This window comes from Strongylocentrotus purpuratus, unplaced genomic scaffold (genome assembly GCF_000002235.5).
Source record: "Strongylocentrotus purpuratus isolate Spur 01 unplaced genomic scaffold, Spur_5.0 spur5_scaffold_2, whole genome shotgun sequence".
NCBI classification, from domain to species: domain Eukaryota; kingdom Metazoa; phylum Echinodermata; class Echinoidea; order Camarodonta; family Strongylocentrotidae; genus Strongylocentrotus; species Strongylocentrotus purpuratus.
This window is the reverse complement of record NW_022145605.1, coordinates 21,198,159-21,217,211: the sequence shown is the minus strand read 5'-3', so window position 1 is coordinate 21,217,211 and position 19,053 is coordinate 21,198,159. Positions and strand designations below refer to the sequence as shown.

Below are 19,053 nucleotides of genomic sequence, written 5' to 3'. Positions count from 1 at the left end.
TGAAAAATATGAAATAAGAATACACACAATAAGGTTTGTTTGCTAGAACTATGTAACGATGCTTGCTGTGTGAAAAATATGCGAGCACGTCCGTTTATCATATGTTTGCAGCATACTGTACATTGGGATTCACTAGCGTAGCAATGCGCGTGTGCTTACATTACTAGTCACACGTTAAACGCATACGGAACAAGCGACACCGGGGTATGTCTGCGTAGATTGGCTAGGTAAGATTTCTGATATTGAACTAATTTTAGACATCAGACCCTTTAACTTATGACTATATTCGATATAAATCTGGGAAAGAAGATATGGGTTAGGTTTCTTGAAAGACTAATTTTCCCTCACATTAGACACAGTCGTTACGAAACGATGCCGCGGCAGCAGTTGCCGGTGGCAGTGCGAGTGCCGTGGGTCGCTCATCGTGAGCAGTGCAGAGTAGGCCTAGACTCGACTGCTTTGGTGGAAGCCGCGGAATTCGGAATGAGAATAAAAGATGTTTGAGCTGGTGCGTTGAGTGTGTGGGAAAGGGTGATGTTGTTGTTGGTAGTAGCTTCATGGCGTTTATTCAGTATTGAATGTATACGCCATATCTTCAGTTTTAAGTTATCCGTAAAGAAAACTGAAAATAAAATATTGTAAAAATATAAATAATTAATTAACCAGGCAGTAACGCAATTTATCAATATCAGGAGTGTCTAGATCTGGATAGTTTACAACTTCCTATTTCTGTGAGTGTGTGATGTAAAACCCATTTAAGGGTTTGTTTACATCTTCTTCTCCTTGATTTCCTCCAGGTTTGGAGAACTGCGGAGTTATCCTTTGCTGAGCCTGAGTGCAGAGTGATTCAATGGAGAATAGGCAGACAATATAATTTGATTAATAATAATAATAATAATACTACCAGTACACGGCGGTTTGTTTCCCATACCTTGAGTACAGAGTTTAACAGTTCCGCATTGATCTCCCTAGCATCTACACCACATGCACAAAATGTATAATTCATGGGCCAGCTACATGTAGTAAGCAACAGCTCATCGCATATGCATAAATCTCTTCTCGTACATATCTTACACACGCTCGCACTTGGAAAAAGTAACATCAACCAAACGATAGATAAACATGTCAAGAATTCATAAAAATCTCTCACAAATCATACAAAATCAGTCAAATTTACTGTGTTAGAATACATTTTTTATACGCTACGGCTGCTAGAACTCGAATTAACAGGTGAAATTTGTCCAGAAAAATGATTGGATTTCCTAAATGAAGCTCGAACGATCTTGGTATCAACGTGCAGAGAATGAGATAAATTAGGCGATGATGTCATGTTCTTTCAGTGAATTGGGTAGAAAAAACTCGATAATGATCCGATAACATAACAATATCATACAGATCTTTTTTGGCTGCTACTGTATGATTGAACAGCTGCAGCACAGCTCGCTTGCACGCATTGTCAAACGAGGCATGACGTCATCATGATCTGAACCACGGCTAAGCAAACCATTGTGGATGCGGCATGGTGATCCAGGGCCTGGGCAGTAATGGGTGGGTCACCATTGACTCTAAGAAGGATGAGATTTGTGGTGACATCAGCCACGAGAAAGGGAGTAACTGATTGTACATGAAGTTGGTGTTGAGTGCAAGTTGATGGGCTCTTGATGAAGTGTGTGTGTGTGTGTAATTGTTTTTTTTTTTACAGACGTGTATCAATCAGATATGATTATTTACGTCTGGGGACCAACTTTAAGCGTCACCATCCGAAAGACGTGACTCGGTTTCGAATTTGAGTCCTTGACTGAATCAGTTTGTAACTTCCATTATAAGCTGGATTATATTACAGGCGCATGCCACAACGCCCCAAAGGCTTCCCTTTTGTCTTTATATAGGGGACATGCCCCTGTCAGATAGTTGACTGTTTCATTCGCAGTCAGGCAGGGACATGTTGGACTCTGTGTGAGCTATTTGACCTGAAAGCCAATTTTTGGTTAGTAATTGGCATTTGTTTGGGGTGGCTTGTCTAAGTTGTGGAAACAGGGTTCTCCTGGGAAGTAGTTGTGGAGTCTCTGGAGGGTGTAGGCTGGCCAACATGTTAAGGGACGATTTGGTGGATGTTGCGGATGTTGTCTTTTGGTGCCACACGGTATCAAAGGCCTTAGCTGCATCAAAACAGGCTATGAAGGTTGGCTGGTTGGTTTGCTTCCTTAGCTTTAGTTATCATGAGTGTAGCTGCTGTCAGGATACACGAGTGGCCAGTCTGGAAGCCCCCATGTAGTTCAAAGGGTATGCCGTTTCTGCTATAAAGAGAGTTTTTCGAGAGTAGGCCTAAGGAGGAGTTCCAAGAGTTTGCAGAAGACTAGTCACAGAGATGCCCCTGTAGTTTGACGTGTTGCTCAGGGTCTTGCCCTTCTCTTTATGGATGGGGAAAGATCAGGCTTTTCTTGAAGCTCTCTAGGATATGGATATGATGGATAAAGTTGGTCAGTAACTGGAGAATGAGACGGCGAGCGACAGGTCCTGTGTGAAGGATGTGCTTACATGTAGGTGCAATTACTACCTCCTGCCTTCTTTGGCTTTAGTCTGGAGATTGCTGCATTGAGTTTGTCAGAAGTGAAGATTAGAGTAGGACTAGGCACAGAGTCGAACAACGCTGTGATTTCAGCATCCACTTCTCAACTGGGATAGTCCTCGGGATGTAAGAGACCTGTTGATTTGCCATCCCTGTATGATCTCTAGTCCTGAGAAGGTTTTACCTTTGTAAGTTATGGATTCTGTGCAAGCAGAAGTGCCTGAGGGATTGTAGTGCTAAACTGATTTGTGGAATAGCTGCTGGTTGTCACCATTGGCAGCTTCTACCTCATCCAGGAGATTACTCTTCACCGTCTGTCTGCTCTGGCGTAGTCTTCAAATGAAGACTTTCTTCTTACTTACTTGGTATACTTGGTTGATTAGCACACTTGTCCTATGGGAAGGGCTCTCAGGTTTCTCTTAAAAGTAGCCACAGTAGGTGCAGACACTATGTCGTGAGGTAAGCCGTTCCAGGGTTGGACCACTCGATTTGAAAAAAAGTGGCTAGCTAATTTTGTGCGAGTATGTCTTTGGTAAAGCTTTTTAGTATGACCTCTTAGATCTTTTTTTGGAGCAGAGAAGAACTTTTCTGAACTATTCCTATATACATGTATATCATTAATACATTTGTAAGTATCAATCAAATCCATCTTCTGTCTCCTCTCCTGTAAAGACTCTATCTTAGTCTTGGTCTCGTTACTGCAAAGACGTTTACACCTCTTCGCTCCTTTATAGTCCATCCATAATGGATTTCCATGGTCTTTGGGTTCCCCCCTGTCCTTCCAATGTTTCCACATTTGTTTTATATTGCTGGAATGGATGCCAATTAAGGCTTGGTGATTTCAAAATCATATTTCATATTATCACCTCGCCTCAGTTAAGGCTATAGCCAAGACACTTGTAAGAAATGATATACACATTGCTTGTGGATCTGCACAGCTGAAGCCGACGAGTCTGGCCAGGCTAGAGAAATGGGAGACTGATTGAGGAAGTAGTTTGAAAATTATTTTTCCTTTTATTTTAAAGTTGCATTCATTCATTTCTACTAATCATTTACTCTTTCAGACGAGAGAAGAGAAGACAAGATTTAAAGATGGCAGACTGTAGCGATTTAGATAGGTGAGTTTCAGTGAAACTTTTCTCCTGACGTAATGTAGACTCTAGTCTTATTTGATAAATGCTGATCATAGTGACCAAGTTTGACATAGCGGCAATGTACATGTAATCAAATGTCCCATTTCCAAAATGGCAGCAAACTTAATTTTTTTTTCTTTCTTCCAGTCCAAGAAAACTTTTGTGAGAAAAGGCATATTTACTTTAATTTTGATCTTATTGCCCTACCGTATATCATTTTATCCAGTTTGTTAAATGAAGGAAATTTGGTATAATATCTCAAGGATGTTGTTGATAAAGGATACATATTCATTTTCTCTCTTTAAATAAATTGTTTTTATTTTGTATGTAGGTCAGATCTTTTCAAATGTCATTTTATCCAGTTAGAATTTTGTTGAATAAAGGAGATTTGGAGAACAATATACATTTCAAAAATTTCTCAACAACCACTAGCTGTCATATAGCATCTTTTTATTAAACACATCTCCACATACTGTACATGTGTATTGGCTGTACATTTTATGGTTTAAATTACATTTATGTGTTACATTTTCTTTCCTAGACAAATAGAGCAGCTGAGAAATTGTGAAATCATCAAAGAAAGTGAAGTCAAAGCATTATGTGCCAAAGCAAGGTAAATATGAAGAGTATTGAGTACATGTATTTATATAATATTGGATGGCTTTGAGTGTGATTATATTGCTCGAGCTATGACAATATTGAACGTTCAATATTGCTTGTTCAATATTGTCATAGCCATCAAATTTTGTCATAGCGAGAGCAATATATTCTTGTATCACACAAAAACAAAGCCATATAAAATTATTATTATCTATATCAGGCAGACTAGTGAAATAACAAATCATTGTTGTTGTTGTTGTTAGCTTTTTAGGCTGTCCAATCTGAAAAGATGGACAGTCAAAATATGACTTACCTCAGTAAATGTGGCTTTTTTTGGGTGTGATATCGATATCGATAGTTGAAGTTCCCCGATGTCTGAGCAATGCGAAAACAATATTGGTCAGTCATCCGGGTACTGTGCTAAAGATATTGGATACACTGATTTATTGTACCACTGGGAAGCCTTACCAGTATATAGATAATAATTGGCACTGGTAATGATAGAAAACAAATTCTCACAGAATCCAACAAAAACTTACACTTAATGAGATGTAACAAACGATTTTAGTAGAAAATGTATAGGGGCTGGGTAATGAGCATAGAAAGATAATAAAATCAAGGTAAGTAGGCCAGATGCTAGATGCGCTTAACACAGGTCACCATGCGCAAATGATAGTTGTGGTTTTCATTGAGGATGATTTCCAGCAAGTTTTTGTGAGGTTGTTATTATTTTACTGGTGCAAAGTTCAAACAATCAATCTACTGCAGGGTAAACAATCCAGAATGAATTATAGCCATGTTCTCTCGACATACAATGCCCATACCAGAGCTCAAAATTAGCTTGAACTATGCAAATACATGTGTATTGTAAGGATAATTAATGAGAGCATTAAAAGTGGTCAAACCTTAACATATTTGGCAACTTTCAAGTTGTTGTAGTTCTGTCAATCAAATGCCTGTTTCAGCTGTGAAATTGTAAAATCATCATGTCAGAGATGTGCCCAACTAACTTAAGTATGAACTATGAAGCATGTTGTTGATAATTTGACAGTTTTTGACGGTAGTCATTGTAAAGGGCTGGTCAAACCTGTAGAATGATATTGGTAACAATTAATTTTATGCCTACATATATTGTAGTTAGTTATAATAATGATAAAAGTGGTCGTACCATGACAATTTTGGCAACTATTTAGTGTTCTGTCAGAGTGTCAGTAGATGCCGTTTTTATAAACATTGTTTGTGTCTTTTTTTAATTTTATCTCCAGGGAAATTCTAGTAGAAGAAAGCAATGTACAGAGAGTTGATGCTCCAGTCACAGTATGTGGGGATATCCATGGTCAGTTCTATGACCTCAAAGAATTATTTAAGGTAAGATCGACCCCTTCACCCTTCATGGCAAAGACGTGTAACAGCTGAAATTGATTTGCCTTTTTTTACTTCCAAATTGGCAACACTGGAACGTGTACCTTTCTCTACTTTACTACATATTTACTAAAGTTCATCATGTACTGTAAATTTGGTAATACTGGCTGTGTTTTAATTTTCGCGGATATTGCGCTAAAGTCGGTAAACGTGAATATTAAAACCTGCCATTATATAAGCATGACTTCCTATGCATGTTTTGAACGGGCTGAATTGCCTGCAACGCGAATTTAAGAACCCACGAATATGTTTTGGGGTCGCTCAGCGCGAAAGATTTATCATGCGAAAATGACAGCGTTTATAGTATTTGAGAATTATTGAATGGACAGATATCAAACGGTTGGAAAAGAAAGATATATGTGGCAGATAGTAACTCTGACATTTTCAACTTGTTGCCAATGTGAGGATTTCAATGTTTGTTCACATTTTGGAAATTTTATGATGCCATGCAAGTAGCAGGATGCCAGTTTTCAGGCAATAGCCTGAATTCAGGCCCTGGCAAGTTATTTTCAGACCATAGTTTAGGTTTTTGTGTGTACAAAATAGATCAATTCTAACTGGCATCCCTGAAGTAGCACAACAAAAGTTGATATTTGCGATTACAATGTGTATGTTTGGGAGGAATATATGACAGTTTGCGTACCTCTCTATAATACAACCCGCAATATCTTGACCCCAACCTTATTTACATTTCAAATTGTTATTCTGCTACATGTAGATCAAAAACATATATTACTTGTTGATAGTAAAGATGAAGACCAGTTCTGGTCATGCGATTGCAAAAGGTTTATCATCTAGCATATAAGTATTGTTGTGTACTTCAAGGTTCTGGAATCATCAAAATGATAAGAAATTTGGCCCAGTCTTGGTTAAGTTACATGCACTGTTAACCAAAAGATGTATATGGGACTTGTGACACGTGCACGATATCTATCCGGTCGAAATACATGTAGGTAATAATTTACCAAATATATCAATTAGTAGGCGGTCCCCGGCAAAATTTGTGTCATCATGTATTAGTCAAAACATATTCTTTCACATGATTGGTAATAAGAGTTTCCATTTCATTTTTTGAAGGGGGGGGGGGTGTTTCCAAAACTGGTCTTTACCTTTAAACACTAATCTTACCATGCTGTGAAAATCTTGGGACATAATACCCTGAGTGACGGAGTGCAGTGCACTGTTGTCTATTTTGTTATTGTAAAATTAATGATTGTTATACATTGTCAAGAAATTTTATTCTTAGAATGTTAGGTCTTATACGATGAATTCACTTCCTTCCTTCTTAGATTAAATGACAGAGTTCAAGTTCAAGTAGCATTTTAGTCCATGACAGTGATATTTCATAAACAAATTCTTTGTATAAGAAGCTTCCATGTATTGAGAGTAAATAAAGGCAGTGGCTCTTTCACCTCTCAGACAGTTTAAAAGAATAAATTTTCCTCAAGTGATAAATTGATATAATGTGGGAAAATACTGTAATAACTAATGTTCATTCTGGTGACATTTTAAAAGTTCTCAGGGTAAGGCCTGTAACTCTAAGGTTAGTGATTGTATGATTGATTGACTGATTGATTGTAATTAGTTGATTGTACACAATGATCAATTACAGAGATAACACTCCATTTCTTTTATCTTTGTCTTTTGTCTTTTTGTCTCCAAATCTATCCTCTCATTGTACCTCCTCTCTGTTCCCCCCCTCTTGTCTGTCTGTCTGTCTGTCTCTTTCTCTAGTAGTAAAAACATGAACTTATTATGTAACTTTACATGTATACATGCACATTAGATTGATATGGAATTACATGTTGTAATCACAAATGCGAACATGACGAAGATGCAAAATGTTTGGATATTTTTTTTCTTCAAAGTCCATCTGTACTAGTTTACGGGAGGGATTAGATCACCCTGCAAGGTCATTGACATGTGGTTTTCTCATCAAATCAGCTCTCAATTAACATTAAAAAAAAGGATCATGGGGGACCAATGGTCACAGATAAGGCATTGTTTGCTATATAGAGGGCGCAAGTAGCTATAAGTAGTGCAGTGGGGCTTTAATGCAGAAAAATTATCTATTACTTTCAATTTTTCATTGCAGGTTGGCGGTGATGTTCCTGACACAAATTATCTCTTCATGGGTGACTTTGTGGACAGAGGCTTTTACAGTGTAGAAACTTTTCTTCTTCTTTTAGCTCTTAAAGTGAGTATTTTTCTTTATTCAAAAGTGTATAGATCTATACTCTTTAACCGATTTCTGCTTTTTCTAGCAAGTGCAAACACACATACCCAAATGCTGGGCCTTTCTTTCGGACAGGGATTTTTTTTAAAGGGCAAAATTTATTACATAATCTTTTTCAAACTGGCAACATTGATATTTTTCTTTTTTTTTCCTGTAAAAAACTGTTCCAAGACAAATGGTGATTTGAAAAAGTTGATAAAAAAGGGATACTTTTGATTTAAAAAGAATGATTTTGAGCCTCTCAAGGTGCGGCCAATTTAAAGATTTTAATTCTGATTTTTAAAATATTTTTTATTGATTCTTTTTTTAGAGCTCAGAATTAAAAGTTACAGAGCCAAAGTGTCATTTACATGAAGGTTTAACCCATTAGCAAATAGAGATTTTGTGTTTAAAAAATGGCCTATTACTTACTGGAAGATGTTGCAATATTGCTCTCATTTTTACATTGTTCTGAACAATAAGAAACATGCGCTATTTTTCTATGCAGAATCCTACTGTAGAGATGGTAAGAATTACGCACGTACATGTATACATTATCACGGTAGACTCCATAGAGGGATACTACAGCGCGATGAAAACGGACGAAAACGAAAGGGCGGTTACGGGAAGTTTAGTTGCTATTAAAAGGGTTAATAGATGAACAATTACGATTGTTAGATATCAAGAGTATCATTGACATTTCTTCATTGTGTTTTTTCTATGTCTTACTTAGGTTAGGTACCCAGACAGAATCACATTAATTCGAGGGAATCACGAAAGCAGGCAAATCACCCAGGTCTATGGTTTCTACGACGAATGTCTAAGAAAGTATGGTTCCATCACGGTGTGGAGATACTGTACAGAGATCTTTGATTACCTTAGTCTGTCTGCCATCATCGATGGAAAGGTAAGTTCATATCAGATTGTTAAAGTTACAAGCACTGTACACAAAAAGATGTATATGGGACTACGCGACATGTGCGCGATATCTATCAGGTCCAAATGGATATAATAATTTACCAAATATATCAATTAGTAGGCGGTTTCCCGGCAGAATTTGTGTCATCATGTATTAGTCAAAACATATTCTTTCACGTTTTTTGAGAAGGGGGCTTTTCCAAAACTGGTCAATACCTTTAAACACTAATCTTACCATGTTGTGAAAATCTTGGGACATAATACCCTGAGTGACTGAGTGCAGTGCACTGTTGTCTTTTTGTGTGGAGATACTATACAGAGATCTTTGATTACCTTAGTCTGTCTGCCATCATTGATGGAAAGGTAAGTTCATATCAAATTTCTAAAGTGGTCTGTTTGTATTGTGGCAATATGATTCTTGTATAACCTTTTGATTAAAACTGCCTTAAAGGTAAAGACCGGTTTTGGAAACGCCTCCATTTCCAAAAATGAAATGGAAGCTCTTATTACCAATCATGTGAAAGAATATGTTTTGATTAATACTTGATGATACAATTTTTGCTGGGAAACTGCCTACTAATTGATATATTTGGTAAATTATTATATCTATCTGGATATATGGTAGTCCCATATACATGTACATCTTTCTGTGTACAGTGCTTGTAACTTTACCAAGACTGGGCCAAATTTCTTATCATTTTGATGATTCCAGAACCTTGCAGTACACACCAATATTTATATGCTAGATGATCAACCTTTTCTGATCGATTCCACAATGTTTCTTTCACTATGCAATTGCATGACCAGAACTGGTCTATACCTTTAAAGATAAAGTTGAGTTGTGGTCATGCAATTCCATTGTGAAAGAAATGTGCTGAATTGATCAGAAAAGGTTGATCATGTAGCATAAGTATTGTTGTGTATTGCAAAGTTCTGGAGTCATCAAAATGATCAAAAATTTGGCCCAGTCTTGGTAAAATAAAAAGTACTGTACACAGAAAGATGTATATGGGACTACACAAACATGTGGCATTAAAGTCTGTCCTGATTTTTATGCCATAGCATGCCATGTTTAGAATATTAAGGCATTTGAAGAGCCATGCTTTTCAGGGAACATGTTTTATCTGATATTTTTCCACACTTGCATATAATAACAATGATGACGCTCACAACATTTGTTTTACCTCTTCCCAGAACTCAACCTTCTCTTTAAGCTCATCTTCCCTCTTTAGTACTACATTAAACTGCTATTATTCCTTTGAAAGAATACACTTGTCTTGATGTAAATTCAAACGCTTTTCTCTATCTCCTTTCTCTACCTTACCTACCTCAGATCTTCTGTGTCCATGGAGGCCTCTCACCGTCCATCACAACGCTAGATCAGATTAGAATGATTGACCGAAAGCAGGAGGTACCTCACGATGGTCCCATGTGTGATCTATTGTGGTCGGATCCAGAAGGTAATTGATTCATAGCCTTTACAGATGAAAGAAAATTTACAGTAAACAACAAAATTATTAAAAACATCATTTAAAAATGTTAAATCCGAGATGCATGGCCGTATGTGTTATCAGTGTCTGTTGATATGGTCCCATGTGTGATCTATTGTGGTCGGATCTAGAAGGTAATTGATTCATAGCCTTTACAGATGAAAGGAAATTTACAGTAAGCAACAAAATTATTTAAAACATCATTTAAAAATATTAAATCCTAGATGCATGGACGTATGTGATATAGTGTAATAATGAAGCCCTGAAAATGTGCTTCAAAATGATCATGAAGTGCCTAAAAAAAGTAAAAATCTTTCAGTGCCCAGTTTTACCATACTCATTTCCCCCAATAGTAGTGTTAAAAAAACCGTTAGGAAAACAAATTCTGAAATTTTTAATTCAATCATAGATATCTTGATAATCAGACAGGCGATTGGCTTGTAAAGTCATGGGATTCGTGTATGACTTAAAAGCTTATATTTATGATTGCATCATGAGCTAAATCCAGGATTAAAAAAAAAGAATCTGATGCCTTTAAACACCCCATTTATCTTTTTGACTCTTATCTTCCTTTTTCCGCAGATACACAAGGATGGGGAGTGAGCCCCAGGGGTGCTGGCTATCTCTTTGGTAGCGATGTCGTCAGTCAGTTCAACGCAGCCAATAACATTGACATGATCTGCAGGGCGCATCAGCTGGTGATAGAAGGTTACAAGTGGCATTTCAATGAAACAGTGCTAACGGTCTGGTCTGCCCCCAACTACTGCTACAGGTATGTCACATCATTGCTTTATCGTCGCCACAAGGACTTTCTCATGTGGGATGCTAGTGACTTGACTCAGTGGTGGAATGAGTTTGAATGTTTGGGTTTGAATTAGATGAGTTAGAAGTAACGACTATTGTTTTATTTTCACTGCAGGCCTGATAATTATCTGATTTAAATCGGTTTCCCGATTTTTTATATTTTTACATATTTTTTTTTCCTCCTGATTTTTCCCAAATTTTTTTACTCAAAAGGGGGGAATGTTGTTAGATGCCATTTTTCCCCCCGAATCCTTTTTTTTTTGCACTCAAGGGTATGGTTGAGAAAAAAAAAAAAAAAAAAAAATATTTTTTAGTGCTTACTATATCACCCCTGCACTGCCATGACTCTGACATGGGAGTTGTAGTGAAGGATAACGAGTTTGAATTCAAAATATGATTTATCTTCATTATTACAATGAAAGTTTTAAATGTAAGCTTCTGATACCCTTTTAATCTACTCCCATACAACCCTCTTGAAACTGCAAATATTTATTTTGTGCAATTGACTTCTTTTCTATAGGAATCTCTGCCGTCGAGCTTCTTTTTCATAAGTATTTGCTAGGCATGCAAAAGATTATTGTATTGTATTGTATTGGTTTATTGAGATAAAAATCATCGAACATGCAGCTAAAAGCTGAAATTGCTCAACTTACAGAGTAAAAAGTACATGGCATAACGTTGCATTGATAACACATTTAAATATATAGAACACTTAACAAATATCGTTGTACATGAGATAAAAATGTGATAATTAACAATTTACAGGTTTATTGCAACAGTGATACGTAGGCAGTGGCGTAATGAGCAAAAACGTTTGGGGGTGCTGACAAAAAAAATCCGCAGCACCCTACTCTAACATGCAGGCCCCGGTGAACGTTTCGCAAAGTGGGGTCTAGGGGCAAAGCCCCGGCGGGGGTCAAGGAGTGGAGCCCCCAAAGCTCAAGGGGTATGGGCATCAGTGGCGGATCCAGGAATTTCTTACCGGGGGGGGGCACAAAATGGCATGGCGTTAAATATTATGTAAAACGATGAAGCGACAGAACGGGGCTTTAGCGGCGAGGGAGCGGAGCGACCAAGCGGGGGTGGGTCTGGGAGGGGGTTCTGGCCCCCTCCCAGAGTAAGAAGCATTTGCAATTTCAGAACCAAATTAGACGCATTTTCAGTCACTTCCTGGAGTAATATGACGTAAAATTGCTTTCTCCTACCCCTTCCAAGAGTAGGGATCTTTTGCAATATGAGAACCACATTTGGCGCATTAATGTCCACCTGCACTTCCTGGAAAAAAACGAGGCCTTTTGATTGGTTACAAGTTAGAGAAAAGTGATCTGTCACGTCTTGAGACGTTGTATATGCTTTGATGCCGCACAATGCACAAAGTCGGTGGTCCGGTACTTCATCAGTGAAGTACTTGCATACATGTTCTCGAGTGTATAAACTGTGTCGTTATCAGGGGCGTCGCTAGATCTTTCTCAGCGGGGGAGTGGGGAGGGTGTAGAGGCCACCGATAACCGACAAAACGAGCACCCAATTACCGACAAATATATTAATGCTAATGTCCAAATGTCTACAAATTTAACCCTATACACCCGGGGCCAGGAACTAAGTTAATTTTCGGTCTCCATCCTCTCACGCGAAGCGCGGAAACTTTGACACTTCATTAAATTATTAGAGAAAGAAGACGACCTGTTGTACCGTTCTCGACTCTGAATTCTTGTTTGGATCCAGTTCCCCCACCCCCCTCCCAGCCGAAGCGCGGAAGCTTTGACGTTTTAATAAATCATTACTCTCAATCCTTGTCTGAATTCGTTTTCGCCCATCCCGCGCAAAGCGCGGAAGCTTTCACGTTTCATTAAATTATTAGAGAAAGAAGACGATTCGTTGTACCGGTTTCCACTATTAATCCTTGTCTGAATTGATTTTCGCCCATCTCGCGTAAAGCGCGAAAACTCTGACGTTTCATTAAACTATTACTCTTAATCCTTGTCTGCATTCATATTCTCCCATTCCGCGCGAAGCGCGGTAGCTTTCACGTTGCATTAAATTATCAGAGAAAGAAGACAATTCGTTGTATCGTGTTCTTGTCTGAATTCAGTTTCCCACCCCCCTCACGCGTAAAGTGAGGAAGCTTTGGCACTTCATTAAATTATTAAAGAAGGAAGACGATTCGTTGTACCCATCTCGACTCTTAATCCTAGTCTGAATTCAGTTGCTCCCTCCTCCCCCCCCCCCCCCCCCCCCCCCGAAGCACGGAAGCTTTGCCGTTTCATTAAATTATTAAAGAAGACGATTCGTTGTACCAACTCTTAATCTTGTCTGAATTCAATTTCCCCACTGGGCCCTATTAACGGTACATAATGCAGTGTTACATGATATGTCAGTATGGAACGCCCGGCAGTGCTTGTCACAGTTGCTTCTGTAAAGGATTTTTTTCTTCTTCTAGTGTTACTGTTAGTGGCCACGGCCCCTTAGTGACTGTAAAAAACATATGCTTTTCCTGGCCATTTGTGAATGTGTCAGTTTGCAACAGAAATGGAGAAACGGGCATTTTGTTGAAAATCATGTGATATCACCAACATTTATACATGACTTGTAGATCTATATGGAATTGAAAATAAGTCATGGTTCAATTTTATTTGGGGGGGCTGGCGCCCCCCCTAGCTCCCCCACCAGTACGCCAGTGTACGTAGGTGGGATAACATTTAGATGTTTATACAGATAAAATACGAAAAAAGATAGGATATTAAAGCCAAGTTTCAATATGAATGAAGTTTCTAAGCAGTTGCTTTTACTTGAGCTTGTGCGCGAAAGAACAAACATACTTTTGCTTGCTAAGCTTTTGGTTGATTCTTGTTCTAGCAAGCATTTGCTAGTTTTTTATGGGAACGGCCCATCCAGCTTTGAAGCCACCCCACATCTAACTCACTAGATTTTTTATCCATTCTATTTTCAGATGCGGAAATGTGGCTGCCATCTTGGAATTAGACGAGCATCTGCAGAGGGACTTTACGATATTTGAAGCTGCTCCTCAGGTGAGAACACATGAAATGAAATTTTAATGTGGAATTGTAAAGTTCTCTGATATCATGCTTGGCATGGTGTGCCCGGCAGAAGGGTTCGATCGTATAGTTTGATGAAAAACATCAATTTCTTAGATTTTTGATGAAAAGATAAAGGAATAGTAGGACAGAAGCTGTAACCTTTCGCTGTTAACAAACTAAACTGTGCGCAGAATGCAATGTTTTTGTGTAAAGGTAGTCAAGGAATGTAAAAAAAGCAAAAAAATAAACTGAGTATTATAAAGCCTTAACTTTGTAATACATAGGTGTACTCCATTAAATGTGTATCTGCTGGCTATGTATCCATTTGCTACCTTCGGAAGGACTTCAATTTCTGAGATAATTGAATGATTTTCAAGGAAGGACAAAAAGGGTTTTAGAGGAAATTTCTGTTTTCTTTTCTTATTACTGGGTTTATGTATGATGTTCTGTTCCGGATTTTAAAACATAAGTACCACATAGGCCTGTTTCTTTTGTTTGTTCTTCCTCTGTTTATATTTCTTCATTTTATACAAGTTTGATAAATAATGAATGATAAAATTAAAACAAATCCTTTTCCCCTCATCATCCCCTCTCCCCTTTCCTCCTTTCCCCTCCTCTTCTCCTTCTCCCTTCCCCTCTCCCCTCTCCTTCCCCTTTTCACCCTTCCCTTATCAAAATGGTCTCCAAAGGGACAAAATACCAATAATTCTTACTGTTGAGCAGATATTTTCCTTTGCAACTTTCTCATAATATCATCCAATGGTTATATCTTATCATGCAGGAGGTTCGAGGGATACCCGCCAAAAAGCCTCAGCCAGACTACTTCCTGTGATCAGCACCAACCATCTCAACCGTTTTTTATACCGCAAGTTTTATCTTTTTTGTGACGAGATAGATCTCAATATTTTTCCAATTCTGATCCAGCACTTGATCCAGCAGGGCCTGGAAACCCTGTATCACTACCTTGTCACATGATCCACAGATCCAGTTCTTGTATTGAGGATCTGTGAATGTCGGGGCAGCTACGAAGCGAAGCAGAGTTTGTACTAGCTATGTAGTTTTCAGCATGGAGAGTATGGTATCTGCAAAGGGTCAGAAGGACGATTAATCTATTTAAAAGATACGAGCTGTAGTAGCCCTCTGGTTCACAGTCAGCTCCATGCCCTATTGCACATGTCACATCTTGTATGCTAGATTTGTAATGGAGTTACGCTTGCACTTTTTTAGTATGTTTATGATATGCTGTAGAAGCAGGCCGGGACTTGCGCAGGCCAGAATCCATGCATCAAATGATCCACTTTCATGCTTCAAACTTAATTGAATCACAATACTCATTTTTTTCAATACAGTGAAAGTTTCATGCCTTCAATAATCACGGACATTCGGCACTTGACAAAATTCTTCGGTTTTACGATATGTACAGAACAATGACGTTTAGTTGTCTTTGCAATGTTTTCTAAATTCACCAATCATTTCACTGTGCTTTACGAGTCAAAACAATGGATAATTTTGTTGGCCATGTTGTAACAGTAGTTTGGGGTGATTTTACGTGAGATTTGAAAGGTAGTTGTCTTTTTATCGTCGGAAGATGTTGATCTGGATGCGCTCACTGTACATATGTGAACAGAAAACCAATGAAAATATCCACAGTACCGATTCATGGCAGTTACGTGTGTGTTGTATTGCTGCTTCTGAAAAGCTTTGCAGTCTTTTGAACAAGATTTGTAGACCCACTTGACCATGTATACCCACTGCATCTCTCCTGTAGTCCGTTTGGCGACGAATTTTGAGAAATTACATTTTGTGGAGCGCACTCCCAGTCACTTCCCTTTTGCACCTCCCATTTTGTGCTGTGTTTTAGCAGTCTGTACTAGAAAAGATTGGAAGACTATACATAAAGAGGGGAAGATGATGGGAAGAGGGACTACATATTTTCTTCAGTCCATTTCTCTAATCATACAAGTGAAATTGTTACCAGGGATGGATTGCCCTCTGAACAGGACATGTTGAGGGGTCAGTGACACAAAGACGTAACTCCATTTTGAGAAAAAGTGGTTTATGTGTCACTGAGCACTTGGGCCTTAAGGAGTTAAGTCTGTTTCACTAGCCATTGACTTCAATTTGTTGGGTGGAGTTAAGTCTTTGTGTTTCCTGGAAAGCCCACATTTTTCTGAACATTTTGGCAAAATATGGAGTTACGTCTTTGTGTCACTAAACTCTCGATGTACCTCTCTACCATCAAGTCAGTATCACTCAATGCACATGTAGAGGAATCACTTTCAATGTGTCAACTTTCCTATAGGATAATGACAAATCGATAGAGTCCTATTTTAACCACGGACCCTGCAATCAAGGCAAGTTTGCAAGAAATTTTCTCAAAGCATGATCCGTCATCTTAACAATTATATGTCCTGTGCATGTATTGAATATGGAGCATTATTTTTGTGTTAGAATTCTTTTGGTGTTTGAAACAATTATTATCTCCAAAGCAAAACATTTAGAATATCATTTAGAGTTTAAGTATGACATGTACTCAGTTATATCAAGTATTGTATATCGCTGGGTTTTTACACTCATATTCGATGCAAAAGTTATGGTATTTTTGTATTCTCATGCTTTGACTGTAGAGATAGAATAATTTAATTTATAACTTACAATAGACTACATTGAAAAAAAATTGCATCTCATTTTCTTTTCTCTATTTGTATGCTACCATATATGATGGAAAATTTTGACGACACCTATATTTGATACAAATGTATAGATATTATATGTCACCTTGAATATGTAAACCTTCATCACGTCACCTTAGCTAAAGTGATCATCGTAGAATTCATCTTCATCATCATCATCGTCTCTTTGAACGTCATAGACCTTAAATATTCAGTATCCCATTAACCAATAGCAGTTCAGAGTTTTCTAAATGAATCAACTATTGTTCCTCAAATTGGCACCACTTATTTGTACACAGATTTTACTTCGCATTGCCAATTTAGAGACTTTAGTGATCATTTACAATTACATGGCAATCACTCATGAACGGAACTGTGTACTGCAATAGGAATGGACACACATTTTCCCCGCAATTTATGCTCTTCTGCTCATGTGTAATTTTTAATTAAGATCATTCTGGATCAAAAGATAAAGATAAAACAACTTTAAAAGAAGACTCTAAACTGCTGAGGGTTCAACTGATTCACCATCATCCTTCTTTAAATTCTGTGAGATCCAAAATGCTTAAGCTGGAGTGCCAACACGATACTATCATAGTCGGCTAAACCGACTGTTTTATCTTTTTATTGTACTGGGTATGCTTTACTTGTGAGTCACTGTAATTACTTGAATAGTACAGGATGGTTAGGAAAGTTTAATAGTCCTATAGTGTATGAAGCATTGTCACAGTATTACTAGTATAGACTTACTGATAAGAAGGTCACAGTATGTGCCGGCTAGCTTGAATAATGCCCATGCTTTTTCTATATTGCCAGCTCTATAAGATTTCGTTCTTTCTTAAGAACGGTCCGCTGAGCCAGCTCGATATGTATTCACCATGCTCAATGGCGGAGTTCCTCGTATTGTGCGTAGTAAATACATGATCAGCTGGCCTTGTGGAGCTTATGTGTGCACAGACATTACTGTGAATGGTCGTTAGGGTGTCAATTGCTTTAAAAGATGACAGAACTATGGTACACTGTATAGTGAAAATGGCAAATGGGGTGATATTTTGTTTTGAATTTGATGTAATCAGTATAAACTATATGCGCAAGTAAGTGATTGATTGTCGTGCAAGGGATTTCATATGGTTTTCTTCAAATGCCCAAGCTGACCCAGTCGCTCTGGTGAATGATATTTTCTTATCGAGTCACCATCAAACTGCTAATAAGTGATTTATTGAGGGTATAATTATTATGTGGCAGTTACTGCTTATTCCTCTGAATGAGATCTTTTTATTAAATGCCACAAACTTTGGGCAACTTGATCACCATTCTACTTGCCCAGGATTGTGAAAAGTGTAAATATGTGTATTATCATTTTTTTTAAACAATGAAATGTCCAAATGGTTTTCTTCTTCAGCTTCTTCATTAAATTAAGAAGATGTTGCCTTTGTAAATTACCTGTAAATTTCTAGAAGGAAGCCCACTCGGAATTTTATTAAAAACCCAATGGTACTAATTTCTTCCCAAATTTGTGTCTCGTTTCCATTATTCATTGTTTTGAATGTTGAGAGTGTATTTTAATCAATGAGCACATTAAGCGTGTGGTCATAGACATGGAGTCTCACTATGAACATGACTGACAAAAAAGCGGACAAAATATACAGTTCCTCAGGTAGACAAAGGAACATCCCTTCACTGCTATTATGTAGAAATGTGTAGAACAGGTTTCACATGCATATTCACCTTTTTACATAATAGCAGTGAAGGGATGTTCCTTTGTCTACCTGAGGAACTGTATATTTTGTCCGCTTTCTTTGTCTGTCATGTTCATAGTGTCTGTCTCATTTGATTATCTCCAGTTTACATGTATACCTGTGGGCATCACCTTAAAGAGAAGGTTGAGTTCTGGGAAGAGGTGAACATCAGATAAGACATGTTCCCTGAAAAGCATGGCTCTTCAAATGCCTTCATATTCTAAATAGGTCATGTGACATTGTAAAACTTGGGGGTAAGATTAACTTTCCTGTCTCCATTAAAACTAACTAAATATCAGGGTAAACTTCCCGCTTACACACAAGTCAAATTTAAATAAAGGCCGGTTTATTCCCCTACAGCCACATAAATAAAATGTATCATATTTCAATCAGATTTGAAAACAACAAACACATCAAAGTATATACTTAAAGCCTTCTGACAAAAGAGTTTTA

At 37.9% G+C, this 19,053-nt stretch overlaps 1 protein-coding gene across 2 annotated transcripts; it reads left to right on the top strand.

Annotated features, from left to right (window-relative positions):
* The first annotated feature begins 110 nt into the window (after window positions 1-110).
* Window positions 111-15,820, top strand: LOC594644 (serine/threonine-protein phosphatase 4 catalytic subunit). 2 transcript variants are annotated; one of them, XM_011681884.2, is made up of 11 exons: window positions 111-227; window positions 3,634-3,687; window positions 4,244-4,315; window positions 5,568-5,670; window positions 7,820-7,921; window positions 8,673-8,804; window positions 9,179-9,220; window positions 10,191-10,317; window positions 10,930-11,119; window positions 14,102-14,180; window positions 14,971-15,820. In XM_011681884.2, exons 2-11 carry the CDS (start codon window positions 3,662-3,664, stop codon window positions 15,019-15,021), a joined length of 924 nt encoding a protein of 307 aa, XP_011680186.1. In that variant the 5' UTR covers window positions 111-227; window positions 3,634-3,661; the 3' UTR covers window positions 15,022-15,820. The 2 variants fall into 2 exon arrangements, with proteins under 2 accessions (XP_011680186.1, XP_799172.2); XM_794079.5 differs by lacking the exon at window positions 9,179-9,220 and having other exon boundaries at window positions 8,673-8,846.
* Window positions 15,821-19,053: the final 3,233 nt, after the last annotated feature.

What these genes read in the sequence shown, in the direction of transcription:
- LOC594644 (XM_011681884.2), top strand. Translation starts at nt 3,662, where the DNA reads ATGGCAGACTGTAGCGATTTAGATAG. An exon ending in GCATTATGTGCCAAAGCAAG is followed by an intron (nt 4,316 to 5,567) that starts GTAAATATGAAG and finishes TTTTATCTCCAG; the next exon opens with GGAAATTCTAGTAGAAGAAA. An exon ending in TTCTTCTTTTAGCTCTTAAA is followed by an intron (nt 7,922 to 8,672) that starts GTGAGTATTTTT and finishes TGTCTTACTTAG; the next exon opens with GTTAGGTACCCAGACAGAAT.